A 26,491-nucleotide genomic window follows, 5' to 3' on the forward strand; every position below is an offset into this window, starting at 1 on the left:
ACGAGTGTTGGGAACCAAGGATCAGGTGTTCACAGCTGTGTCCCAGGGCTGGAGCTCACTGGGGGCCCCCTTGGGGAGAAGAGTTCACACATAAAGGCCAAGACTACTTGGGGTGCCCAGGAATCCCCCCGCCCTTCCATCCCACTCTTCACCAGGGTCTCAGGAGGGCCTGAGATGACCTGGGGTCAGGAACCTCGGGGCGCTCTCCAGGGCAGGCTTCTGCATGCTCAGCTCTGACAGCCTGGAGACTCACTCTCCTGCACCTGCATCCTTGAGATGCCAAGGCTTCCCTGCTAACCACGTGAGGATGCTTGGGGTACTCCAGGGACTGACAAGAGTGAGTGGTGTCAACCTAAAGAGAAACTCAAGCTCTCCAGAATAAATGAGTTTAATCAAGAATAACACATAATTGCAATGCAGAGTATGCAAGCCTCAGTGGGCCACAGCCATATGGTGGGGATTGAGGAAAGGGGGAATTTTTTTTTTTGAGACTGGATCTCACTCTGTTGCCCAGGCTGGAGTGCAGTGGTGCGATCATGGCCCACTGCAGCCTCGACCTCCTGGGCTTAGGTGGTCTTCCCACCTCAGCCTCCAGAGTAGCTGGGACCACAGGCGCACACCACCACACTGGACTCATTTTTTTATTTTTTGTAGAGACAGGGGTTTCACCATGTTGCCCAGGTTGGACTCCTGAGCTCAGGGGATCTGTCCACCTTGGCCTCCAAAAGTGCTGGGATTACTACAGGCATGAGTCACTGTGCCCCGCCCACGGGAAATTTTTTTTTTTTGAGACAGAGTCTTGCTCTGTCACCCAGGCTGGAGTGCAGTGGTGCCATCTCGGCTCACTGCAATCTCCATCTCCTGGGTTCAAGGAATTCTCCTGCCTAAGGCTCCCGTGTAGCTGGGACTACAGGCGCCTGCCACCAACCACGCCTGGCTAATTTTTTTGTGTTTTTTGTAGAGACGGGGGTCTCACCATGTTGGCCAGGCTAGTCTTGAACTCCTGACCTCAAGTGATCCACCTGCCTCGGCCTCCCAAAGTCCTGGGATTACAGAAGCCACCGCGCCTGGCCCCAAGGGGAATCCTTTAAAAAAGAGAAGTTCCCATGAGCTGCTTTGAAACCAAAGGTTATAAAGACCAAAGGTTAGAAGGGTTTGCCACAGGCGCTCGGTTGCTAATGTATTTGTGAGGGCTTCTTCAGGGCCTCTTGTTAGAGTGTGACATAAACGACTTCATTTGGGTACCGGCAAGTGTCACAGGGGGCAGAGACCAGCAGAAACCTTAAGATGACCCCTAGAAGAGCAGGAGGCCAGGGGAACAGAGTTAGACGAGCCACGTGCTAAGCAGGACGTCACTGCCGGTGGAGCCCTCCAGACACGCAGAAATGTCACAGTCAGGAGCATGGGACGCAGCGGATTCGCCCAAGGGGCAGGGGCAGCCTGGCCAGGAGAGAATGAGGGAGGGGCCGGGCGTGAGGTTCGGCAGGGGAGAACCCAGGCAGGGAGGGCCTCGGGCGGCCACGGACGCCGCTTTGCCATTTTGGGCGTTTTTGGAGAGGACAACGCGTGCAGGAAGCGCAGTCATCTCAAGCTGACCGCCAAGGCTACCGAGTTCGAGGGCTGGGAGCCGGGTCTGAAAGCCCCAACCCGCCTATGGCGCGGGGACTGTGGGTCCAACCGGCCGCTTGGCCCCCTCGCTCGGCCCCGGTGCAGGCGCAGCGCTCGGGCCCCGGGGACCGTGAGATGCGGCGCAGCCAGCTTAGCTCGGGGTAGCAGCCACCCCAGCCCGGGTGCCGCCCGGCCTGGTCCGCGACTTCGGGAGGGTCCGGTCCTTCCCCCGGCCCCCGCGCCTGGGTGAGGCCCTGGGCTTCTTGCCGGTGACCACACGGCCAGGGTGGCCCCCAGCCCAGGACGGCGCCCAAGGGCAGCCCAGCCCCATCCCCGCGCCGCGGGTCTCGGAACCGAGGCGCCGGGCGCGGGGACTCTGTCAACATGGCGGCCCCGCCCGGGCGCCTCCCCGGGTCCCGAGTGTCTGCGTCTCCCGTGAGGGCGTGGGCAAAGCCGGTGCAGCCCGACGACAGGAGGCGAGAGAAGCCCAGCTCCAGACCCATGAGGCGAACCACGTGGAAGCCCCAGACAGCGACCACGCCCCAGGCGGAACCAAGGCCCGCCCCGTTGCTACAGCTACGCTCCGAGCACATCTGGGCAGGCGCTGTCGGACGCATGCGCAATGAACCTGAGGGCAGGGCGGAGTCGCAGCAGTTTTCTGACGCAGCCGCCGTAGAACGCAGCCCCGTACGCTGGAGCGCAGCGGAGACAGGCGCGGGCGCAGTGGCCGCATAGAGACGCAGCGCATGCGCAGTCGCGTATCCGTGCGATGGGCGGGCTGTTGATGGCGCTGCGATGGCTGCCTGCGAGGGCAGGAGAAGCGGAGCTCTCGGTTCCTCTCAGTCGGACTTCCTGACGCCGCCAGTGGGCGGGGCCCCTTGGGCCGTCGCCACCACTGTAGTCATGTACCCACCGCCGCCGCCGCCGCCTCATCGGGACTTCATCTCGGTGACGCTGAGCTTTGGCGAGAGCTATGACAACAGCAAGAGTTGGCGGCGGCGCTCGTGCTGGAGGGTGAGGGTCGCGCCGGGCTGACCGGGGCCCGGGGCTGCTGTGCCCGCCGCCCTCCCAGACTGCGGCTCCGAGCGGGGCCTGGGCGGGCGGACTCGACTCCCCAGGCGCGGACCTCTCCACCCCTTCCCGGCAAAAAGGGGCAGATGTGCGTTCCTGGTCGGGGCAGCCGTGGGCGGCTCGCCTGCAGCGGTCTCAGCGGCCCGAATTCTGCGGGGCGGTGGTGGGAGGAGGGCTCAGAGCTCCAGCAGGTTTTCTGGGCTTCGTTCGCTTTTTTGCAAGGTCCTGGCCCAGGCGCCTGCCCCTCTTGGAGCGGAAACCGGAGGTTCCCCGTGGTGTATGCTCCCTTCGGTACAGTGAGAAATGAGCCCCTCTTGATTAGCTCCTGGTGTGTTCGTGGTGGTCTCAGGCCGAAGGGCGTTGATAACTTAAACACATGCGGACCTATGCATCGCCTGGGCGGTGCCTGGGCTACCTCTGTGGGAGTCGCAGGAGTCTTTCTGTACTGTTGATGAAATGTGACAGAAATGTTTCTACTTTTTTCTTATCCTCATCTCATCTGTACCACTGTGTTAATGACATCTGTAGTATTGTCCCAGCAATGTTCCTACTCCCTACTGAGAGGGAACTTCTCCCCATTCAAAATAAATAGAGCTGGCTGGGCACGGTGGCTCATCCCGCGTTCCACCCACTATACTCCAGCCTAGGTGTAACAGAATGAGACCCTGTTTCCAAAAAAAAAAAAAAAAAAATAGAGCGGAACACTGGAACTTCCTGAATTCCTTATTGTCCTCACAATTTGTGACAGTTGAGACTTTCCGTGTGATATATTCAGTAAGAAATGTCATTCTCTGTACCTCCCTTAGAAATGGAAGCAACTGTCGAGATTGCAGCGGAATATGATTCTCTTCCTCCTTGCCTTTCTGATTTTCTGTGGACTCCTCTTCTACATCAACTTGGCTGACCATTGGAAAGGTATCAGAAACACGTGTACTTGAAAATGATATCTGTGTTGAGGGTTGATTGGGCAGAAGCAATCTTGCATTCTACCTTAAACAGCTCCAGGAGGCATATATGGCAACGAATTGGCAAGAAATCAAGATAAAGAGAAAGGTAGAGCTGTATTTAACCACCTGGCTAGAACACAGATGTTAATTTGATGCTGTCTGACTACTTTCTAGGTTTCTGGTGTAAGTACTGATATGTCCAGCCTCCCTTATAGAGTAAGTCAGCTGGTGGGCTTGAACACTCAGCCTAAATAACCACACAAATTTCGTAGCACTCATTAGCGTGTGTTTGGAAAAGACCAGGCAGAGTTCTGGTGAGGACGTAGAGAATCTCTTCTCACTTGGTCTATGATGCTTCTCTTTGGAGCAAAGCTAAAGGGCTCCTGCCCACCTGCCACATGCTGAACGTCCCTGACTGGAAAATAGGAAGGCAAAAGATGTGGGGTTCTGTGTTATGGATAAGGACACAAACTGCCAAGTGTTTTGAAAAAGATTTCATTCCCTTGGGACATTGTTGAATTCATTTCAGTGACTGTCAGGTATCATAATGTTGATTTGTAATGGATAGTGCCTGCCAAGTGTTTTTATAAAGCAGTTTAAATCTCTTGTAGGCCTTGTGGCATATTTGAAATAAAATAACTTCTGTTATTCAGCTCTGGCTTTCAGGCTAGAAGAACAACAGAAGACAAGGCCAGAAATTGCTGGGTTGAAACCAGCAAATCCACCCGTCTTACCAGCTCCTCAGAAGGCAGACACCGACCCTGAGGACTTACCCGAGATTTCGTCGCAGGTACTTTGAGCAAATGGTGTGGCGTTATAACTGGGGTTCGATCCAGAGGCATTTCAAACCATTGAAGATCGAGAAGAATTATTTTCCTTTACCATTTATTACCATGTGCTTACCTCTCTCTCGTTTTGGACTGGTCGGATAATACTTGGGGAAAGAGAGGCGTAGTCTTCGCTTCATTCTTCTTGAAGACCAGCCATGGCCAGTTCCTGTTTTACTTCTGACTGTGTAGTGTTGAATAAGACAGACCTGTTTCCTCTCAAGAGGCCACAGCTGGTAGGAGAGGCTGGTGAGAAGCCAGGCACAGATGGGCAGAAGCAGGTGGCACATGGTGTACATCCTATGTGGAAAAGAGCAGGGTGCTGGTGAAGAACAATGGCTGGTCCTGAGGGCTCAGGGGAGGCAGTGAGGGCAAGATCTGAGGGCTGAGAAGCTGCTGGCACCAGGCAAGGTGGGGAGAGGCAGACTTGAGCCTCAGTGAAACTGCCTGAGGCAAGGGAGGACCTTGGCATATGCGGGAAGGTGAAATTCCCAGGGCTGGGAGAGGGAGCAGGGGTTGGCTCAGTCCAGCTGTGGTCCTGCAGGTCCTGGAGGCAGCACTGGAGGGTTCAGTTGATGTGTGCGGGAAGATTTTGGCGTGGACTGGAGGTCTGAGGTGTTTACTGTGAAACTGCTGTGGCTGCTGGGTGGAGACGCAGTGGAGGGCAGGAGGCCAGGAGAGCTGCCTGGCTGTGGGAAAAGCTGAGTGTGGGGAGGAGGGCTCCGCAGGAGTGGGCCTTGAGAGAAGGAGGGCGAGTCCCCAGGTGGAGGGGCCAGCAAAGGCTGTACAGGCTCTGGCTTGGGGACACTGAGGAGCTCCGTTTTGGATCTGCCCACTGTGAGATGCCTGGGAGGCACCATGGAGACCTTGGTGGGCAGGTGGTGCCAGGATCAGAGTCTGCCAGGGGAGACAGGTTTTAAGAGTCCCTAGGTACAGGTGGTTTGTGTCATCTGGAAAGGTTGGAAGAAGGGGCCAGGCCTAGTCCTGGGCACCAGCAGGCTGAGAAGATTGGGGTCAGGGAGGAGGGCAGGGGGAGTGGAGACTGGGGATGGGTCAGGAGGCAGCAGGAGAACCAGGCAAACGTCCTGTCAGTGAAGGTTTGGTTCAGGAAGAACAGCCAAATCCCCAACGCCGTTGAGAACACCAGGGTGGTGCTGACTCTGATGTGGCTGCTCGGAACCCTTAGAAGGCCCTTAGGGTGTCAGTTACTGTTGTTGGTGCGTCTGTGATTGTGTCTGGCAGGTGTGGGAGTGCCTTGGGAGCTTCACCTGTGGCCAGCGTCCTCAGTGCCAGGTGGACTTCCCTGCAGGGCTGTGACAGGGACAGACAGTCAGCGCTTTCTAACAGTGGCCTTGGGAGTGGTAACCTGCCGAGGAACAGCTCCTGGGCTGGGAAGATGGAGGCAGGCTGCTGCCCACTGGCTAAGGATCCCAGCAAGAGGGGCATTGGGGCATTGGCCCCCATGAGCTTGGGCCACCCTCAGACTGCCGTGGGGGTGTTTTGATTTTTTTTTTTTCCGAGGCGGAGTCTCCCTCTGTCGCCCAGGCTGGAGTGCAGTGGTGTGATCTTGGCTCACTGCCCGCCTCCCGGGTTCAAGTGATTCTCCTGCCTCAGCTTCCCAAGTAGCTGGGATTACAGGCGCATGCCACCATGCCCAGCTAATTTTTGTATTTTTAGTAGAGACGGTGTTTCACTATGTTGGTCAGACTGGTCTCGAACTCCTGACCTCTTGATCTGCCTGCCTCAGCCTCCCAAAATGCTGGGATTACAGACATGAGCCACCATGCCCGGCCCTTTGATTTCTTTAACAAGAAAATGTGTCCTTTTAAAATTGCTATAAGCTCAATAGAGAGGGGATGGACAGTACCAAAAAGCAGAAGGAAGCAAGCCCACATTCTCCTTTCAAAGGCAGCATTCCTGTCGCTGAGCAGCTTCTCCAAGGGTGGTCTAGCAGGGCAGAGGGTGTAGGGTGGGAATTGGCCCCTAGAAGGTGCCGTGCCTGGTGGGAGAGTCCTGCTCTTGATTGGCCATGGGGCCACTGCTCCACACTCTTGGGTGTGAGGGTTTCCGCCTTTGACCAAGGTTTTTGTCTACAAATTGAATTTTCCTGACTTGAAAGCCGACAGGTGCTTCCTTTCCTTCTTTGGTCCTTCCTCTCCTTTGCATATGGAGTATCATAACTGCCTGAGAGCAGACTGTGGCATTTTTTCCATTGAAAGATGTGTTTCCACCACTCACAAGTGACCCATAAGCCAGTACCTAGTGTCCAGGAGCAGCTGGGGTGGTGGATGGTGAATATTTGTGTCTTTCTCAAGCATCGACTTGGAGACATCCTGCCCTCCAGGGATCACTTGCACTGCCTCTCCTGTTCAGACCCTGGCACTTGTCTAGACCTGGTTAGGGATGAGGCTGTGTTTAGGCCAGATCCCTTTCTGTTAACGTTTTACTTTGATTGATTTCAATTTTTTTTGTTTTAAAATTATATATATTTATATATGTATATGTGTATATATATATATATATATATATATATTTTTTTTTTTTTTTTTTTTTTTTTGAGACAGAGTCTTGCTCTGTCTCCCAGGCTGCAGTGCAGTGGCACAATCTCAGGTCACTGCAAGCTCCACCTCCGGGGTTCATGCCATTCTCCTGCCTCAGCCTCCCGAGTAGCTGGGACTACAGGCGCCCGCCACCACGCCCAGCTAACTTTTTGTATTTTTAGTAGAGACGGGGTTTCACCATGTCAGCCAGGATGGTCTCGATCTCCTGACCTCGAATCTGCCCGCCTCAGCCTCCCAAAGTGCTGGGATTACAGGCGTGAGCCACCACGCCCAGCCTTAAAATTATTTAATAGAGATGAGGTCTCACTATGTTGCCCAGACTGGTCTCCAACTCCTGAGTTGAAGTGATCCTCCTGCCTCAGTCTCCTGAAGTGCTGGGATCACAGGCATGAGACACCACATCTGTCTGATTTCAAATATTATAGGGGCTTAAGAGAGAAAATGGGAACATTGAGAAGGTATAAAGGGGAAAACACAGCCACACATTACCCCTGTTCCCAGTCCAGCTCTTGAAACACTTGGTATATGTCTTTCAATTTATGTGGCTGGGTGTGGTGGCTCACACCTGTAACCCCAGCACTTTCAGAGGCCAAGGCAGGCGGATTGCTTACGCCCAGCCTGGGTAACACGGTGAGACCACCATCTCTACCAAAAAAAAAAAAAAAAATTAGCCAGGCACCACATGCCTATAGTCCCAGCTACCTGGGAGGCTGAGGTGGGAGGATCGCTTAAGCCAGGGAGGTTGAGGCTACAGTGAGCTATGATCCAGCCTGGATGACAGGGAGACCCTGTCTCAAAAAAAATAATAATAATAATTTTATTTGGATAAACACGTGTATACATAATTGAGGGTTAGGGGCTGGATTGGTATTTGGATGCACACGTGTGTGTAATTGAGAGTTAGGGGCTGGATTGGTATTTGCATGCACGCATGTGTGTGTAATTGAGGATTAGGGGCTGGATTGGTCCCTGTTTTTTTTTTTGTGCACATGAGAATATGCCCTTTTCTACAGATTTTTATAGCTCTTCTCCATTGCTTGGATAAACCATCATTTTCTAAATCATTTATCTGTTGATTCTTTCTTCATTTGTAAATGTCCCCATTACATCCATTGTACGTAAACTATTAAGAGTTAAAGGTTGTGAAGATTTTGATGTCCTATGACGTGTATCATGACAAACTATTCCCGAATTTGCTTCCCTTGCTACGGTGCTGAGAGTAGCAGTAAGTGGTGCCAGGGCAGTACTGGGCATTCTTGTGTCGGCAATGTTTCCGATGCGACAGTCAAAAACTGGTGCCTGCTTTTCGTGGACGTTTGTGTGTCTTGCCTAGAAGCAGGGACGCTTACAGGAGGGGAGAGGTGATGAGTGGCCGTATGTGCTCCCATCCCGGAAACTGTCTGTGTCCTTTGATGAGTCTTAGGAATTTTATATTTTCCTTTATTATTAGTATGACTGTTGTGAGTTAGAATATTTCATCCTTTACCAAGTATGCTTCTTGTGACTTCATCCGGCTTAGAAATTAGTTTTAGAGAACTTTGCTATATAGTAGCAGTAGTCAATTAGAAAATATTATTGAAAAGAGATCTCGGCAGGATGCAGTGGCTCACGCCTGTAGTCCCAGCACTTTGGGAGGCCGAGGCAGGTGGATCACTTGAGGTTTGAGGTCAGGAGTTTGAGACCAGCCTGGCCAACATGGTGAAACCCCATCTCTACTAAAAATACACAAATTAGCCAGGCGTGGTGGTGTGCGGCTATAATCCCAGCTACTCAGGAGGCTGAGGCCTGAACCTGGGAGGTGGAGGTTGCAGCAAGCGGAGTTCGCACCACTGCATTCCAGCCTGGGTGATAGTGAGACTCAGTCTCGAAAAAGAAAAGAAAAGTGATCTCCATCACAATCACAAGAAAAGAATGCCACCAACTTCATAGGAATAATCCTGATACTAAAATATATAAAGTCAGTATGAATAAAAGTATGACACTCAAGGTATTTGAAAAGACCTAAATAATTAGCCATTTTATTCTTCTGCTATGAAGATTTAAGCAGTGGCTTACGCCTGTAATCCCAACACTTTGGGAGGCCGAAGCGGGTGGATCACAAGGTCAGGAGATTGAGACCATCCTGGCTAACATGGTGAAACCCTGTCTCTACTAAAAATACAAAAACAAAATTAGCCGGGTGTGGTGGGCGCCTATAGTCCCAGCTGCTCAGGAGGCTGAGGCAGGAGAATGGCGTGAACCTGGGAGGCGGAGATTGCAGTGAGCCAAGATCGCGCCACTGCACTCCAGCCTGGGCGACAGAGCAAGACTCCGTCTCAAAAAAAAAGAGAAAAGATTTAAGTTTTCCCTAAATTCATCTGTAAATCCATTGACTCCCTATCAAAATTCCAACCTCTATTTTTAAAGATGATTTTAAAATTCATATGGAAAGAAAATTTGGGAGTAAAACTCAGATGAACTTCCCTACAAGATCATAAAACTGTGATCATTGAACCCATAGTGATTTTTTTTTTTTTTTTTTGAGACAGAGTCTCACTCTGTTGCCCAGGCTGGAGTGCAGTGGCACAATCTCGACTCACTGCAACCTCCACATCTCAGGTTCAAGTGATTCTCCTGCCTCAGCCTCCCAAGTAGCTGGGATTACAGGGATGTGCCACCACGCCCGGGTAACTTTTTGATTTTTTGTAGAGGCGGGGTCTCACTTTGTTACCCAGGCTGGTCTGGAACTCCTGGGCTCAAGTGATCCTCCCGCCTCAGCCTCCCAAAGTGCTAGGATTACAGATGTGAGCCACCACACCTGACCCTTGTAATGATGATTTAAGACTAGGTGATCTCAGTGACGTAATTCTAGCAGTTTCTTCCGACCTTCCACTGTGGACTCAATAGCAGGGAGATGAAGAGGACAGTGATTGCACGACCTGGTGGGGAAGAGACTAGAGAAACACAGTGGAACTATTGGCTCACATCTGTCATCCCAGCACTTTGAGAGGCCGAGGCAGGCAGATTGCTTGAACTCAGGAGTTCGAGACTAGCCTGAGCAACATAGTGAGACCCCGTCTCTATAAAAAAAAAAAAAAAAAAACAGGCTGGGGCCAGGTGTGGTGGCTCATGCCTATAATCCCAGCGCTTTGGGAGGCCGAGACCGGGTGGATTGCTTGAGACCAGGAGTTCAAAACCAGCCTGGCCGACATGGTGAAATCCTGTCTCTACTAACAATACAAAAAATTAACCTGGCGTGGTGGCGGGCGCCTGTAATCCCAGCTACTCGGGAGGCTGAGGCAGGAGAATCACTTGAACCTGGGAGGCAGAGGTTGCAGTGAGCCAAGATCACGCCACTGCACTCTAGCCTGGGCAACAAGAGCAAAACTCTGTCTCAAAAAACAAACAAACAAAAAACAGGCTGGGCATGGTGGCTCATGCCTGTAATCCCAGCACTTTGGAAGGCTGAGGTGGGTAGATCACCTGAGGTCAGGAGTTCGAGACCAGCCTGGCAAACATGGTAAAACCCCGTTTCTACTAAAGATACAAAAATTAGCCAGGTGTGGTGGTGACACGCGCCTGTAATCCCAGCTACTTGGGAGGCTGAGGCAGGAGAATCGTTTGAACCCAGGAGATGGACATTGCAGCGAGCCAAGATTGCACCATTGCACTCCGGCCTGGGTGACAAAGCAAGACTCTGACTGGGATTACAGGCGTGTGCCACCACGCCTGGCTGTTTGTACTTTTAGTAGAGATGGTGTTTCACCATGTTGCCCAGGTTGGTCTTGAACTCCTGACCTCAGGTGATCCACCTGCCTCCCAAAGTGCTGGGATTACAGGCATGAGTCACCGTGCCCAGCCATAAGTAAGCATTCTTTCCTTTTTAAAAAAAAAAGTGGAACAATCTAAATATCCATCAGTAAAGAAGTACAAAATTATGGTTTGTGCCAGGCATGGTGGCTCCAACCTGTCATCCCAGCACTTTGGGAAGCCGAGGCAGGAGGAATTCGTGAGGCCAGGAGTTTAAGACCAGCCTGGGCAACATAAGGAGACCCTGTCTCTATGGTAATAATAATAATAAAAATGAAGGTTTGGTAATACCACAGAAAACTGAGGCCATAGGCGAGAATGAATTTGCCTCTAGACTCACATAGGAGGACCTAAGCCTCAGCCCGTGACACGGTCTGCGGCTTTCCCATGCTCCTGTTCACGTGGGGAAGGGAGCAGAGGACGGGGCTCTGTGCCTGCCGGTGTGGAAACAGGGAACGGGGTGGTGGGGGATGGCTAGAAGACCCGCATCACACCGTGGGGGGCGCCTGGCAAGGGGAACCCAGCTCCATATGTCATCGGAAGCTTTATGCTTTGTAGTGAGGATGGGGGTACCTGCCTCACTTTGCAGATGACTGTGCGGGAGGCCTGGGGACCCAGAGCTGTTGCTGGAGTTGGTGTTTGCTGCAGCCCTTTGTTATTAACGCTTTAGGACCTGTGAGAGTTTGGAAATATTCCCACCATGGGAGGGGCTTAAGCGCTTTGTCTGGGGCCATTTAGCCAGTCAGCAGTGTCCCCAGGCTCCTAAGGAGCTGTCTTCTGAACCTGCCTGTCATATTGAAAAATGAAAGTAATTCAGTCAGAGGACAGAAGCTCAGTGCGTGAGTGTGGGCTGCACCTGAGGGTGTCCCATAGAGGGAAAGAAGGGCAGCTCGCAGACATCCCGTGATTTCCTGTGTGACCAATTTCTCTACAGAAGTCACAAAGACACGTCCAGCAGGGACCACCTCACCTGCAGATTAGACCCCCAAGCCAAGACCTGAAGGATGGGACTCAGGAGGAGGCTACGAAAAGGGAAGAAGCCCCTGTGGATCCTCGCCTGGAAGGAGATCTGCAAAGGACAGTCATCAGGTACAGAGCGCAGGGCAGGCTGCATGCCGCCGCTCAGGGCTTTATGTCCCGAAAAACAAGATCGCGGAAGCGCGTTGTGTCTGAGATCTATTTTCCTTTGAAACTGACAGTATATGCTCTGTAATCCGTCTTCATTAACCTTAGATTGCAGAATCGAATTTTTAAAACTGGAGGTCAGAGCTAAATTAGGTCCCCGATAACGTCCTCACGGTATGCAATAACGTTTCAGAATGTTTTGTGTGCGTGTGAAGGGTGCACAGGTGGGTGGGGATGGGGAGCCAGGCTCAGAGGTGGACACTGGCTGCGTGGGCCACCTCCTTTCCCGAGCCCCATCTGGTCGAGCAGAGAGCAGAGGGAGGGAGTTGCCCGGTGCCCAGGCTCCCAGGGTGCTGTCCTCTGCCTGGTTGGTCAAGTCCAGGTTGTGGATCCCAGTGAAACTTCGGTGCTGGCGGCGTCTCAGACTCGTTTCTGGCTCCATGTTACGCTCTTAGAAACAGAGCTGATTGTAGTTGAGGCGGAAGGAAGGGCTCCCCGCAGATGTCCTCTCTCCTCTACAAAGTGTGGGCCAGACCTGATCTCTGCCCTGTGGACAGAGCCAGGGCCAGTGAGGGCTGCTGTGCAGGAGTGGCCTGAGACACTGTCAAGCGCTGTCAGCCGTGAGAGATGGGCTCTGAAGAAACGGGCCCAGAGGCCCTGAACTCAAGCGCGTGGTGAGAGGCGTGGACATGTGCATGTGAGGGGTCCTCACGGCCAGGAGGAGAGTTTGAGGGCCGCTGTGCTCTAGTTAGCGTTGGCATGAATGCAAGGACACTTTACTTCCAGAGCAAAAAAGGATTTGACCTCAGCTTGTCAAAAGTGCCACGTTTGTACTCCCAGCATGTAAGCCATCTGTGGATGTAAGAGGCCTTTTGCTGAGCCTGGGACAGATTCACCACAGGGCCCCAAGAGAACGCTCGGGCCCAGCCACAGTTAGGAGGTTGTGCGGCAAGCCCTCTACACAACCTCATAGCTGTTCCTGATGGCCATCGGACAGAACTCTGGATGGGGAGTTTGAGCGGCCATGCGTCTCGTGTGTAGGGACAGCCCCCGTCTGTGTGGCCATCCTGGCATCCTGGGGCCACCTCACTGTCACTAATGCTCCTGTCTGGATGACAGATTCTCTGGTCCTCCACCATAGAGGCCCCCCGCCTCCGGCCTCTGCAGAGGTATTTCTCACGATTCTCCAAGCTCTGGTCTCTGACCTCAGGCCAGCCTTGACCCTGGAGCAGTGCTGTGGTCTTGGCTCTCAGGCACGGGAGCTCAGGACTGAACTGTGTGTTTCCTGCCGCTCAGCAGCCTGCACCTCAGGATGATGGGATCGTGTTGGGTGCAGGGCTGTGCCTTGGCCATGGGTATGGAGCGTGGGGGTGGGAAACATGGAGCCACAAATGTTTGACAGCAGCTGACGCCCTTCCTTCTCCCCCGAAGCTGGAGGGGAGCGGTGATCGAGCCTGAGCAGGGCACCAAGCTCCCTTCAAGACGAGCAGAAGTGCCCACCAAGCCTCCCCTGCCACCGGCCAGGACACAGGGCACACCAGGTGAGGCCACACCTGCACTCCTTCCTCCCCGGGCGCTCAGGGGCTGGTGGCTGATGGGTGCAGGCTTCGTCTCAGCCGTGGTGGGTGGCCCCCCGGCCCTGGTGTGCACCTTGCCCTTCAGCATCCCCCTGCTGTCTGAGTCCTCACAGGCTCTGCAACCTTGGTGACACTATGTGGCTCTTGGCCTGCTGTCCCTGAGCACATGGCTGCAGAAGAAGGTGTGTGTGGGAGGTTTGTGTCTGGGTCAGGCTGCCCCACGGGATCCCTGGAGACTGCTGCCCGTGCTGTGTCCCCTGTCTCGACCTGGCCAGTCCCAGGCCGCTCTGGGGGCCACTTCATTCTCAGCACCATTTGTTGGGGGCCTCCCAGATGCGGGCCTTCGGCCAAGCTCAGTGCATGACCTGAGGCCTCTTTCAACCTCATGACACCCTCTGACATGGTAAGCCACTCACCCTCCCGTTCTCCAGACAGAAAACCAGGACTGAGGACAGCCACCCCTAGAGTCATTTGCTTGTCTGTGGGGACTCATGGCAGATCGCTGAGTCTGGAGCCCTGCTCTCATCATGCCCCCCAGGTGTCTCTGAGGTGGGGAGGGAGCCCAGAGCCGAGACTCCCAGCCCCGGGCCTGTGAGGGATGTGTAGCAATCTCTACGGCATTAATGAGGGCAGAGGCAGAGGCAGAGGCAGAGGCATGCCATGAGCACAAGGAGGCCTCAGAACCTTTCCTGAGAGGACGTGCGGTTTGGTGCCATTACACACTTGTCAATCCACACATTAGTCAATGTTGGCCGGGCGTGGTGGCTCACGCTTGTAATTCCAGCACTTTGGGAGGCTGAGGTAGAAGGATCTCTTGAGTCCAGGAGTTCAAGACCAGCCTGGACAACACAGTGAGGCCCCATCTCTACAAAAAAAAAAAAAAAAAAATTTTGTATATATTTGAGACAGAGTCTTGCTTTGTCACTTCACTGCAACCTCTGCCTTCTAGGTTCAAGCAAGTCTCCTGCCTCAGCCTCCCTAGTAGCTGGGATTACAGGCACCCGCCACCACACCTGGCTAATTTTTGTATTTTTAGTAGAGACGGGGTTTCACGATGTTGGCGAGGCTGGTCTCAAACTTCTGACCTCAGGTGATCCGCCCACCTCGGCCTCCCAGAGTACTGGGATTACAGGCGGGAGCCGCCACACCCAGCCAAAAAAATAACATTAAAAAAAAAGAGTGAATGAGGGGACTCTAGTGCGTGTGCACAGTGCGATTCCCGTGGAGCACCTGAAGCCCAGATGGCAGAATGAGCGTGTGTGAGTCGAGGGTGTTCGTGGCGAGGTCTGCACCTGTCAGTGTTTCACATTCTGAGTTGGCACCACACTCACCCGCGTCTCCACAGGCTGTGCTCACTATGCTGTCCCAGCACCCTTGAGGCAGCCACCCTTGTCCCTTTGGCCAAAGGCCACCGAGGCCCAAGGAGGGTGTGCCTGCCCAGGCGCCAGGTGGAGGTGCACAGGCCCCAGGCAGGTGGTCGGGTGACAGGTGCCGTCCTGTGCAGCCTCCAGAGGTCTCAGGCCCTTGGCAGGCTGTGTTCTCCCTGGGGGCTGCTGCAGCCTCTGTGGGCCTGGCCTTTGCTGCGCCCGCCACCGCCCTTCCCATCGTCCCAAACCCACCGTCATCTTTGCCCCATGGGGGTCACAGCAGTGCTCTGCCTGAGGGTGTCCATCTGTGCCGACGCCAGGACCACGTCCGCCATGGCCTGTGCTCTCTCCCCCCTACTAGCGCATCCAAACTATCGCCAGAAGGGCGTGATTGACGTCTTCCTGCACGCATGGAAAGGGTACCGCAAGTTTGCATGGGGCCATGACGAGCTGAAGCCTGTGTCCAGGTCCTTCAGCGAGTGGTTTGGCCTTGGTCTCACGCTGATCGACGCGCTGGACACCATGTGGATCTTGGGTCTGAGGAAAGGTACCTGGTGCTGTCTGGGGAGGGGCTAAGCCCTCCATGTGGGCCTCGTGTGCTGAGGCAGAGTGTGGGTTGCACATGGGGTGAAAGCTGCTGTTTGCATCTGGCCATGGGTTTTCCCTTCTCCTGGGTGCGGGAGTGGACGTGCTGGCTGTCGTCAGTTCCTGTTCTTGTCCAGCCACCCAAGGCACACACAGGGCCGCTGTCCCCGGACCTGTGCAGGAGTTGAGCGTGGACTCTTTGGGGGACGTCCGAGGGACATTTCCAGGCTGTGCTTCTCTTGCAGCTGGGGGTGGTGGGATGAGTGACTGTGGGGCCCCGCTGGTCCCAGATCTCAGCAGCGTCCTTCATAGCACATCCACTTTGAATTGGGAGTATGTGTCTTCAGTTATTTAAGCGATATTTTAAATGTTTGCCTAATTTTTTGAATATGTTGAAGACCACCAGTAAATTACTTTTGTAATTTTTTTGTATCATAGCCTTTGATTGTGACCCATTTGTGGTCCCAGCAACTGCACTGCTGACTCCGTTTTATTAACAAATGTTGAAGACTTCAAGAGTTACCCCCTTGAGACAGGAGGTGATATTGAAGCCCTGCAGGGGAACAATAATGCCCCAGAATGTGGGTTTGGTTTTTTGTTTTTGTTTTTGAGATGGAGTCTTTCACTGTCTCCTGGGCTGGAGTGCAATGGCGCAATCTCGGCTCATTGCAACCTTGGCCTCCTGGTTTCAAACGTGGGTTTTTTGGAGACAGAGTCTAGTGGTGTGGCCCAGGCTGGAGTGCGGTGGCACGATCTCAGTTCACTGCAGCCTTCGCCTCCTGGGTTCAAGCGATTCTCATGCCTCACCCTCCTCAGTAGTTGGGACCACAGGCATGCGCCACCACACTCAGCTAATTTTTGTGTTTTTAGTAGAGATGGGGTTTTGCCATGTTGTCCAGGCTGGTCTCTAACTCCTGGGCTCAAGCGATCCACTCGCCTCAGCCTCCCAAAGTGCTGGGATTACAGGCATGAGCCACCGCGCCCAGCCAAATGTATTTTGAAGATGGATAGATCATAGGAAGACGTTGGAGCCGTCCATTTGTCTTTGCATCCTTTACTGTTTTATGTCATAGAATTTGAGGAAGCCAGAAAGTGGGTGTCGAAGAAGTTACACTTTGAAAAGGACGTGGACGTCAACCTGTTTGAGAGCACGATCCGCATCCTGGGGGGGCTCCTGAGTGCGTACCACCTGTCTGGGGACAGCCTCTTCCTGAGGAAAGCTGTAAGTGTCTTGGGGTGTCCTGCAGGGAGACAGTGGACTCGCATTCAAGCAGTTACCCCTTTAGTGGACTTGTGGGGACGTGACTGTCTTCCTGTTTCCTCTTCAAATGCACTGGAGTCTGTTTCTGAGCTCATATTCGTGAGCTGATGCCGCCACTTTGATCACCACTGACCTTGTAGAAACATTCACTCAGTGCAGAGTGATGCCCGTTTCCTTGCTGCTGTGTTGGCCCCAGAGAGCCTTCAGTGTCTCCACTGAACTGCGTGAAAGGGTGTAGACGAGGCCTCTGGGTGACCTGAAACGTTGGTTCTCTGCTCTGCTCGTATACCAGGAGGATTTTGGAAATCGGCTAATGCCTGCCTTCAGAACACCGTCCAAGATTCCTTACTCGGATGTGAACATCGGCACTGGAGTTGCCCACCCGCCACGGTGGACCTCCGACAGCACTGTGGCCGAGGTGACCAGCATTCAGCTGGAGTTCCGGGAGCTCTCCCGTCTCACCGGGGATAAGAAGTTTCAGGTAAGGGGGCAGACTTTCTGGCTGGATGCGCCTCCCCTGGAGCTACCTTTTGCTCATCACAGCAGGTGCTGTGTGTGTGTGTGTGTGTGTGTGTGTGTGTGTGTGTGTGTGTGTGTGTGTTTTCAGGTTTTTTATTGTGATAAAACACACAAAACGCACCACCTTAACTATTTCCAGGCGTACAGGTCAGTGGTGTTACACACATTCATGCTGTTGCAGGCGTGCAGGTTGGTGTCACGTTCATGCTGTTGTAGGCGTGCAGGTCGGTGGTGTTACACACATTCATGCTGTTGTAGGCGTGCAGGTCGGTGGTGTTACACACATTCATGCTGTTGCAGGCGTGCAGGTTGGTGTCACGTTCATGCTGTTGTAGGCGTGCAGGTCGGTGGTGTTACACACATTCATGCTGTTGCAGGCGTGCAGGTCGGTGGTGGTACACACATTCATGCTGTTGTGCAGCCATCACCTCCATCTCCAGAGCCCTTTTCATCTTAAAACTGAAGCTCTCGCATCACACAGTGACCCCTCATGTCCCTCCCCAGTCCCTGGAAAACACTGTTCAGCTTTTTCTTCCTGGACCTCATTGTGTGGAGTTCCTCGTGTGAGTGGAGTCACACGCGATTTGTCCTTTTTTTTTTTCTTTTTTTGAGACGGAGTCTCATTCTGTCACCCAGGCTGGAGTGCAATGGCGTGATCTCAGCTCACTGCAACCTCCACTCCCAGGTTCAAACGATTCTCCTGCCTCAGCCTCCTGAGTAGCTGGGATTACAGGCGCCCGCCCCCACGCCCAGCTAATTTTTGTGTTTTTAGTAGAGACAGGGTTTCACCATGTTGGCCAGGCTGGTCTCAAACTCCTGACCTCGTGATCCACCCGCCTCGGCCTCCCACAGTGCTGGGATGACAGACGTGAGCTACCGCGCCCGGCTGATTTGTCTTTTTATTTGGGCTCCTTTCACTCAGCGTCTTTAAGCTTCATACGTGAAAGATGCTTCAGAAATTCCTTTTTCAGGCTGAATATCTGCTGCGTGGCTAGGCCACTTTTTGTTTAATCCTCCCTCCTCTGGTGGACACAAGGGCTGTGCTGTTTTGACTGTTGTGAGCGCGGGTGCACACTCCTGCCCGGTGGACACCAGGGCTGTGCTGTTTTGGCTGTTGTGAGCGCGGGTGCACACTCCTGCCTGGTGGACACCAGGGCTGTGCTGTTTTGGCGGCTGTAAGTGCAGGTGCGCACACCTGCCCGGTGGACACCAGGGCTGTGCTGTTTTGGTTGCTGTAAGCGTGGGTGCACACTCCTGCCTGAGGCTCTGACTGTTGTGAGCGTGGGTGGACACACCTGCCTGAGACTCTGACTGTTGTGAGTGTGGGTGCACACACCTGCCTGTGCTGTTTTGGCTGTTGTGAGTGCTGGTGCACACACCTGCCCAGTGGACACCAGGGCTGTGCTGTTTTGGCTGTTGTGAGCGCGGGTGCACACACCTGCCTGTGCTGTTTTGACTGTTGTGAGCGCGGGTGCACACACCTGCCTGTGCTGTTTTGACTGTTGTGAGTGCGGGTGCACACACCTGCCTGAGGCTCTGTTTTGGGTGTTGTGAGCGCGGGTGCACACACCTGCCTGAGGCTCTGTTTTGACTGTTGCGAGCGCAGGTGCACACACCTGCCTGAGGCTCTGTTTTGACTGTTGTGAGTGCGGGTGCACACACCTGCCTGAGGCTCTGCTTTGTTGTGAGTGCGGGTGCACACACCTGCCTGAGGCTCTGTTTTATCTGTTGTGAGTGCGGGTGCACACACCTGCCTGAGACTCTGTTTTGGGTGTTGTGAGTGCGGGTGCACACACCTGCCTGTGCTGTTTTGGGTGTTGTGAGTGTGGGTGCACACTCCTGCTGAGGCTCTGTTTTATCTGTTGTGAGTGCGGGTGCACACACCTGCCTGAGACTCTGTTTTGGGTGTTGTGAGTGCGGGTGCACACACCTGCCTGAGACTCTGTTTTGGGTGTTGTGAGTGCGGGTGCACACCTGCCTGAGACTCTGTTTTGGGTGTTGTGAGTGCGGGTGCACACCTGCCTGAGACTCTGTTTTGACTGTTGTGAGTGTGGGTGCACACCTGCCTGAGACTCTGTTTTGGGTGTTGTGAGTGTGGGTGCACACCTGCCTGAGACTCTGTTTTGACTGTTGTGAGTGCGGGTGCACACCTGCCTGAGACTCTGTTTTGGGTGTTGTGAGTGCGGGTGCACACCTGCCTGAGACTCTGTTTTGACTGTTGTGAGTGCGGGTGCACACCTGCCTGAGACTCTGTTTTGGGTGTTGTGAGTGCGGGTGCACACCTGCCTGAGACTCTGTTTTGACTGTTGTGAGTGCGGGTGCACACCTGCCTGAGACTCTGTTTTGGGTGTTGTGAGTGCGGGTGCACACCTGCCTGAGACTCTGTTTTGGGTGTTGTGAGTGCGGGTGCACACACCTGCCTGTGCTGTTTTGGGTGTTGTGAGTGTGGGTGCACACCTGCCTGAGACTCTGTTTTGGGTGTTGTGAGTGCGGGTGCACACCTGCCTGAGACTCTGTTTTGGGTGTTGTGAGTGCGGGTGCACACACCTGCCTGTGCTGTTTTGGGTGTTGTGAGTGTGGGTGCACACCTGCCTGAGACTCTGTTTTGGGTGTTGTGAGTGCGGGTGCACACCTGCCTGAGACTCTGTTTTGGGTGTTGTGAGTGCGGGTGCACACACCTGCCTGAGACTCTGTTTTGGGTGTTGTGAGTGCGGGTGCACACCTGCCTGAGAGTCTGTTTTGGGTGTTGTGAGTGCGGGTGCACATCTGCCTGAGACTCTGTTTTGGGTGTTGTGAGTGCGGATGCACACACCTGCCTGTGCTGTTTTGGGTGTTGTGAGTGCGGGTGCACACTCCTGCTGAGGCTCTGTTTTATCTGTTGTGAGCACGGGTGCACACACCTGCCTGAGTGTCTACTTTGCTTCTTTTGAGTAGCAGAAATGGAATCGCTGGATCACGTGGTAATTCATCATTTCATTATTGAGGCCCCACCATACTGTTTCCACGGCAGCAAAACCATGTCCCGTTCCCACCGGCCGTGCCCAGGGCTCAGCCTCCACGCCCTTGCCAGCACTCGCTGCCTTCTGTTGTGTGGGCAGTGGCCATCCCCGTGGCCCTCACATGGTGGTTTTGATGTGCATTTTCCCAAGTGACGAACGGGGCTGGGGATTAGTTCATGTGCTTATTGGCTGTTTGTGCTGCACCTTGGAGAAATGCCTATTCAATTCGTTTGCCTTTTTTCTTTTTTGAGGCGGAGCCTTGCTCTGTCGCCCAGGCTGGAGTTCAGTGGTGCGATCTCAGCTGACTGCAACCTCCAGCTCCCGGGTTCAAGCGATTCTCCTGCCTCAGCCTCCCGAGTAGCTGGGACTACACCCACCACCACACCCGGCTATTTTTTTGTATTTTTAGTAGAGATGGGGTTTCACCATCTTGGCCAGGATGGCCTGGAACTGACCTCAGGTGATCCACCCACTGGCCTCCCAAAGTGCTGGGATTACAGGTGTGAGCCACTGCGCCTGGCCTCTTTTTTTTTTTTTTTTTTAACTCAACATATTCATAGGTTCACTGCCTGGTGTTTTTTTTGTTTGTTTGTTTTTGTTTTTTTGTTCTGAGACAGTCTAGCTCTGTTGCCTGGGCTGGAGTGCAGTGGCGCGATCTTGGCTCACTGCAACCTCTTCCTCCTGGGTTCAAGTGATTTTCCTGCCTCAGCCTCCCAAGTAGCTGGGATTACAGGCATGCGCCACCACACCCAGCTAATTTTTGTATTTTTAGTAGAGATAGGCTTTCACTGTGTTGGCCAGGTTGGTCTCGAACTCCTGACCTCAGGTGATCTGCCCACCTCACCCTCCCAAAGTGCTGGGATTACAACAGGCGTGAGTCACCGCGCCCGGCCCACTACCTGCTTTTTTAATTGGGTAGTTTGTCTTGTTGAATTGTAGGAGTTCTTTATTCTGTATAATCACTCCATATCAGAAGTGGAATTTGCAAATATTTTCTTTCATCTGTCGGTTTTGTTTTTACTTTGCTTTTTTGTTTTCTATTTTTGAGAGACAAGGTCTCACTTGGTTGTGCAGGCTAGAGGGCAGTAGCCTCCTGAGTAGCTGGGACTACAGGAGCACACACCTACACCAGGCTAGTTAAAAAAAACTTTTTTTAGAAAACCTTTTTTTCTAAAAACTCTAAAAGAGTTGCTCCCTCTTTTGTAGAGACAGCATTTTGCCATGTTGCCCAGGCTGGTCTCAAACTCCCGGGTTCAAGCAATCTTATCACTCTGGCCTCCCAAAGTGGTGGGATTACAGGTGTGAGCCACTGTGCCCGGCTTCTTTTTACTTTGTTAATAGTGTATTTTGATAGTGGTGGGATTACAGATGTGAGCCACTGTGCCCGGCCTCTTTTTACTTTGTTAATGGTGTATTTTGATAGAGAACAGATTGTCATTTTCATGAAGCACAGCTGGTCGGTTTATTGTTGCTCATGTATTTGGCCTCACGTTCGAGTCCCTGTTCTTAATCATGAGCTGGACACATCCCTCTTTAGAGCAACTGTGACCACTTGTGGTGAGAAGTGCAGCCCACACCATCCACGTGAGGCTCCCATGCAGATGTTTAGAAGGCGTTTCCACTGCAGCTCAGAAAATGGCCCCAGGCGCCCATGGGCACCCCCATGTCACTAGGGCCTCTGGTTGCTGCAGGTACACAGGGATAAGCAGCCTGGCCTCGAAGGCGCTTGGCATGGGTTTGGGTGTCTGCATTGGGTAGAGACCCAGAGCACCCTTGCTGGGCGTGCCCTAACATCCCGGTACCCTGTGCCCCTCTGTGGGCCAGGATGCCTGGTGCTGCCAGCTGGGCGTGAGCCCTGAGGAGCTGAGGGTGGCTGTGACTTGGAGGATGAGTGGGAGCTTACCAGGAGGGCGTGGAGCTGGGGCGTTTAATATCATCAGGAGCAACACTGGGCTCAGAAGGCAGGCACACTTGCCGTCCCTCCAGAGCCATGGCTGACGGCCAGGCCTGGCGGGCTCTCGTGAGGACAGTGCCTGTGGTTGTCAGATGCTGTCCCTTCGGGTAAGGGATGAGAGCCATCCTGAAGACAGGTCAGCTCTGTGGTGGCCACCCGTCGGGATCAGTGACATTCAGGTGTGTTGCACTGGTGGCTGTGTGGCTGTGTGTTGTGTGGCTGTGTGGTGTGTGGTGTGGCCACCAGGAGCATGTGGGCGAGGACAGCTGTGGGCTGGGCACAGAGCTGTCTCTGCTGGGAGTCAGTCGGTGCTGGGGTGAGGGGAGGCAGAGCTCACAGAGCTCCTCTACAGCTTACCCTGCAGCTCTGCCCCAGGCAGTAAACCCACCATCCCCCTTTCTGCCGCAGGAGGCCGTGGAGAAGGTGACGCAGCACATACACGGCCTGTCTGGGAAGAAGGATGGGCTGGTGCCCATGTTCATCAATACCCACAGTGGCCTCTTCACCCACCTGGGCGTGTTCACACTGGGCGCCAGGGCCGACAGCTACTATGAGTACCTGCTGAAGCAGTGGATCCAGGGCGGGAAGCAGGAGACACAGTGAGGCCCGGCCTGCTGCCCCCAGCTCCCGCGGCTTCCCCGTTCCCGCAGCCCCCCACTCCTGCTGCCCCCAGCTCCCGCGGCTTCCCCGTTCCTGCAGCCCCCCACTCCTGCTGCCCCCCGCCACACTGTGTGTCGGGAAACCGCAGCCGTGCCAGGCCTGGCCCAGGCATTCCTGTGGAGGGCGTATTCATTCACTTCTCACCGTGGCCTCTGTGGGGGTGAGGGGGGCATCTTCACTGAGGGCCATGGGCTGTGCAGGGTGGCACCTTCTGTCCGGCAAGGGCCAGGCCTGCTGTGCTTGTGTGGGCCCAGGATGTGCCTGTTCCTGGTGCCCCACGGGAGCCGGTGCACCGTCCTGGTAGAGTGAGGTGACTGCTGGTGTCCACAGGCTGCTGGAAGACTACCTGGAAGCCATCGAGGGTGTCAAAACGCACCTGCTGCGGCACTCCGAGCCCAGTAAGCTCACCTTCGTGGGGGAGCTTGCCCACGGCCGCTTCAGTGCCAAGATGGTGAGTGTGTCCGTGGGGCCTTCCGGCCGCCGCCCTTTTTACCTTGGCCTCCAAGGTGCCTGAGTCGTGATGTCAAAAAGAACAACGAAATCCTGGCCATGGCACCTACGTGGAGGCCCTAGGTAGACCGTGGCTGCCTGGCCAGGCCTGTCTTGGCAACAGGGCAGTGAGGCCTTGTGTGGTACCTGGGGTGGGCAGGGCTTCCCCAGGGCAGCTCCCTCCCCGTGCCCGGTGTGTAGCAGGTCCTCGGGTGGTGTGTGGGGCCAGGTTGGAGGGCCTGGCCCAGGCAGCTCCGCTGTTCCATGTCAAGTGCCCTCGTGTGGCCTCCCCTCCCAGGGTACCAGGGCCGAGGCAGCGCTGGGCCCCCACGTTGGCTGCCCGTGCAGCTGCAGGCTGAGGGCAGGGCCTGGGATCTGGGGCTGAAGAGACCCTCTGATTCCAGGACCACCTGGTGTGCTTCCTGCCAGGGACGCTGGCTCTGGGCGTCTACCACGGCCTGCCCGCCAGCCACATGGAGCTGGCCCAGGAGCTCATGGAGACTTGTTACCAGATGAACCGGCAGATGGAGACGGGGCTGAGTCCCGAGATCGTGCACTTCAACCTTTACCCCCAGCCGGGCCGTCGGGACGTGGAGGTCAAGGTGGGCCTGGGCCTGGGTCGGGGTCCGTCAGGAGGAGGGTCCTCGCAGGGCTGGCCTTGCCCTGAGCTCTGCTCTGCCCACAGCCGGCAGACAGGCACAACCTGCTGCGGCCAGAGACCGTGGAGAGCCTGTTCTACCTGTACCGTGTCACAGGGGACCACAAGTACCAGGACTGGGGCTGGGAGATTCTGCAGAGCTTCAGCCGGTTCACGCGGGTGAGCGCCTGTCCTCGCCCCCCGTGGTCATGGCCACTGGGCCACAGGCACGGCTGGGCTGTGGGGCTCAGGCTGGCTCCACCCTTGGTGGTGGCTGTGGCCTGGGTCCGGGAGGGGCGGGCTTGCTGCAGCCTCGGGGTGGCCACACTGCAGCTTGGGGGCCCTGGTATCCCCATCCCCACTGAGCTTCATGGTATGTGGGACCCAGACTACTTGGAGGGGCTGGGCACCCCTCATTTTCATCTCTCAGGGCCTGTCTGGGGAGGGTCCCTGCTGTGGGCCCAGCATCCCCCCAGTTAGGAGGCATACACACCCATGACTGGGGCACCATCCCCACTGTGGACCAGGCCCCGTTTTAGGTCATGCCCTCCACGGTGGAGCCAGAGGAGGCCTGAGTGTCACCTCCTGGCTCTGCTGTCGCCTTGGCCTGAGGTCCCCGCTGCCTCAGCTCCCGCCATCTGCCCTGTGCCCTGTGAGGCAACTGTGAGGCACCCTGAGCCCAGGTTCTGGGGGAGGCGGTTTCTGTCTTGGTCACTTGAGGGTTGTTGGCATTTCCAGGGGCTCTGGTGGAACCACAGCTCGTCCGGGGGTGGCCATCATCGAGGCGCCCTCCACCCTGAGCCTGCGCTGGGGGCCACGTTCACCATGGGGTGGAGAGCGCTTCGGTGATGAGGCTGCGGGGGGTGCCAGGTGCCCCCCGTCTGGTGACGAGGCCCTGGCTGTTGTACAGGTCCCCTCGGGTGGCTATTCTTCCATCAACAATGTCCAGGATCCTCAGAAGCCCGAGCCCAGGGACAAGATGGAGAGCTTCTTCCTGGGGGAGACGCTCAAGTATCTGTTCTTGCTCTTCTCTGACGACCGTAACCTACTCAGCCTGGACGCCTACGTGTTCAACACCGAAGCCCACCCTCTGCCTATCTGGACCCCTGCCTAGAGGGGACGGCTGCTGCTGTGGGGACTTCGGGTGGGCAGAGGCGCCTGGCTGGGTCTGTGGCATTTTCCAAGGGCCCCCGTAGCGCCGGCAACCGCCGAGTGGCCCGGGCTCTGAACTGGCTCTGGGCTCCTCCTTGTCTCTGCTTTAATCAGGACACCGTGAGGCCAAGTGAGGCCGTCAGTCTGTGTGTGATGCGGTGTGGGCTGGGCCACTGGAGCCTCCGCCTGCTTCCTCCAGAAAACACGAATCATGACTCACGATCGCTGAAGCCTGAGCAGGTCTCTGTGGGCCGACCGGAGGGGCTTCGAGTGGCCCCTGGCACTGTGGTGACCGAGTGGACAGCCCAGGGTGCAGCTCTGCCCAGGCTCGTGAAGCCTCAGATGTCCCCAATCCAAGGGTCTGGAGGGGCTGCCGTGACTCCACAGGCCCGAGGCTCCAGGGCTGGCTCTGGTGTTTACTAGCTGGACTCAGGGATCCTCCTGGCCACCCCGCAGGGGGCTTGGAGGGCTGGACGGCAAGTCTGTCTGGCTCACGGGCCCCTCCAGTGGAATGGGTCCTTTCGGTGGAGATAAAAGTTGATTTGCTCTAACCGTGGTGTCTCCTGTGTCTGTAGGGGTCTCCATGGCTGGAAAGTCTGGGCGGACGTGGGGGAGAAGCTGTTCTCCAGGTCACGTCTCAGAATTCAGTTTGCTGTCCCTGCTGGTGGGCGGGGGGAGGCCACGGGGAAGCTCCGTGCCCCACGGGGCAGATACTTGGCGGGAGGCATCCTTGCGCCTGCGTTTCACACAGGGCCTGCTTCCCTGCAGGGCTGGCACTGAGGCGCACAGCTAAGGGATACATGGGCCCTCAGGTCGGGCAGCTCCCAGCAGCCTGGCATGGCTGTGGCCCCGAGACCTGGGCTGTGGTGGCAGAGTCGTCCTCATCATCACTCTACTGATGTCCCTATCCCAGGGCTGACCCTGAGCCTTGGCTGGGTCCCCCCGACCCTGAACCAGGTGACCTCTTAGGGCCCGTCTGCTCTCCCTTGTGAAAAATCCCTCACCTTCACTTCTGGAAGATTCCCTTCCCTGGGAAGCCAGAGCTGGTGACAGCATAGGGCAGGGCTACCTGGACCCAGCCCAGGATTGCCAGCTCTACCCCTCGCGGAGGTCCGGGACCTGAATGTGGGCCTCGGCTCTGCCTGTCCCCACAACCCCCAACATCCCACTGCAGCCACCTGTGTCCCCCTGGGGACAGTGGGCACCCTGGGGCTTCCTCTCCCGCCTCGCACTGGGCCCTGATCCTGCACTCCTTCCTCTGTGCCTGGAAAGGTGAGAACAGTGGCTGTGATGTGGCCCTGGCACCTGCCCCTTGTCACGGTGGGCCCAGCACTGCCCTATCCTGCCCCTTGTCACGGTGGGC

At 55.3% G+C, this 26,491-nt stretch overlaps 1 protein-coding gene and 1 non-coding gene across 2 annotated transcripts; both read left to right on the forward strand.

Annotated features, from left to right (window-relative positions):
- Positions 1 to 379: 379 nt before the first annotated feature.
- On the forward strand, positions 380 to 25,679 carry MAN1B1 (mannosidase alpha class 1B member 1). The gene is made up of 13 exons (XM_054502974.2): positions 380 to 2,622; positions 3,486 to 3,594; positions 4,280 to 4,416; positions 11,738 to 11,892; positions 13,360 to 13,469; positions 15,234 to 15,419; positions 16,531 to 16,679; positions 17,011 to 17,199; positions 22,599 to 22,789; positions 23,181 to 23,301; positions 23,744 to 23,941; positions 24,025 to 24,156; positions 24,887 to 25,679. The coding sequence occupies exons 1-13, from the start codon at positions 2,404 to 2,406 to the stop codon at positions 25,088 to 25,090; spliced, it is 2,100 nt and encodes a 699-aa protein (XP_054358949.1). The 5' UTR covers positions 380 to 2,403; the 3' UTR covers positions 25,091 to 25,679.
- On the forward strand, positions 9,846 to 9,931 carry LOC129044789 (small nucleolar RNA SNORD62). Its single transcript, XR_008504782.1, has one exon. It is a non-coding gene; the product is annotated as a small nucleolar RNA SNORD62 (small nucleolar RNA).
- Positions 25,680 to 26,491: the final 812 nt, after the last annotated feature.

Source organism: Pongo pygmaeus, chromosome 13 (genome assembly GCF_028885625.2).
Source record: "Pongo pygmaeus isolate AG05252 chromosome 13, NHGRI_mPonPyg2-v2.0_pri, whole genome shotgun sequence".
NCBI classification, from domain to species: domain Eukaryota; kingdom Metazoa; phylum Chordata; class Mammalia; order Primates; family Hominidae; genus Pongo; species Pongo pygmaeus.

Excerpts from the sequence above, each read along its gene's own strand:
- MAN1B1 (XM_054502974.2), top strand. The coding sequence starts at position 2,404 with ATGGCTGCCTGCGAGGGCAGGAGAAGCGGAGCTCTCGGTTCCTCTCAG. Across the intron at positions 13,470-15,233 it reads CAGGACACAGGGCACACCAG|CGCATCCAAACTATCGCCAG; the intron begins GTGAGGCCACAC and ends CCCCCCTACTAG. Across the intron at positions 15,420-16,530 it reads GATCTTGGGTCTGAGGAAAG|AATTTGAGGAAGCCAGAAAG; the intron begins GTACCTGGTGCT and ends TTTATGTCATAG.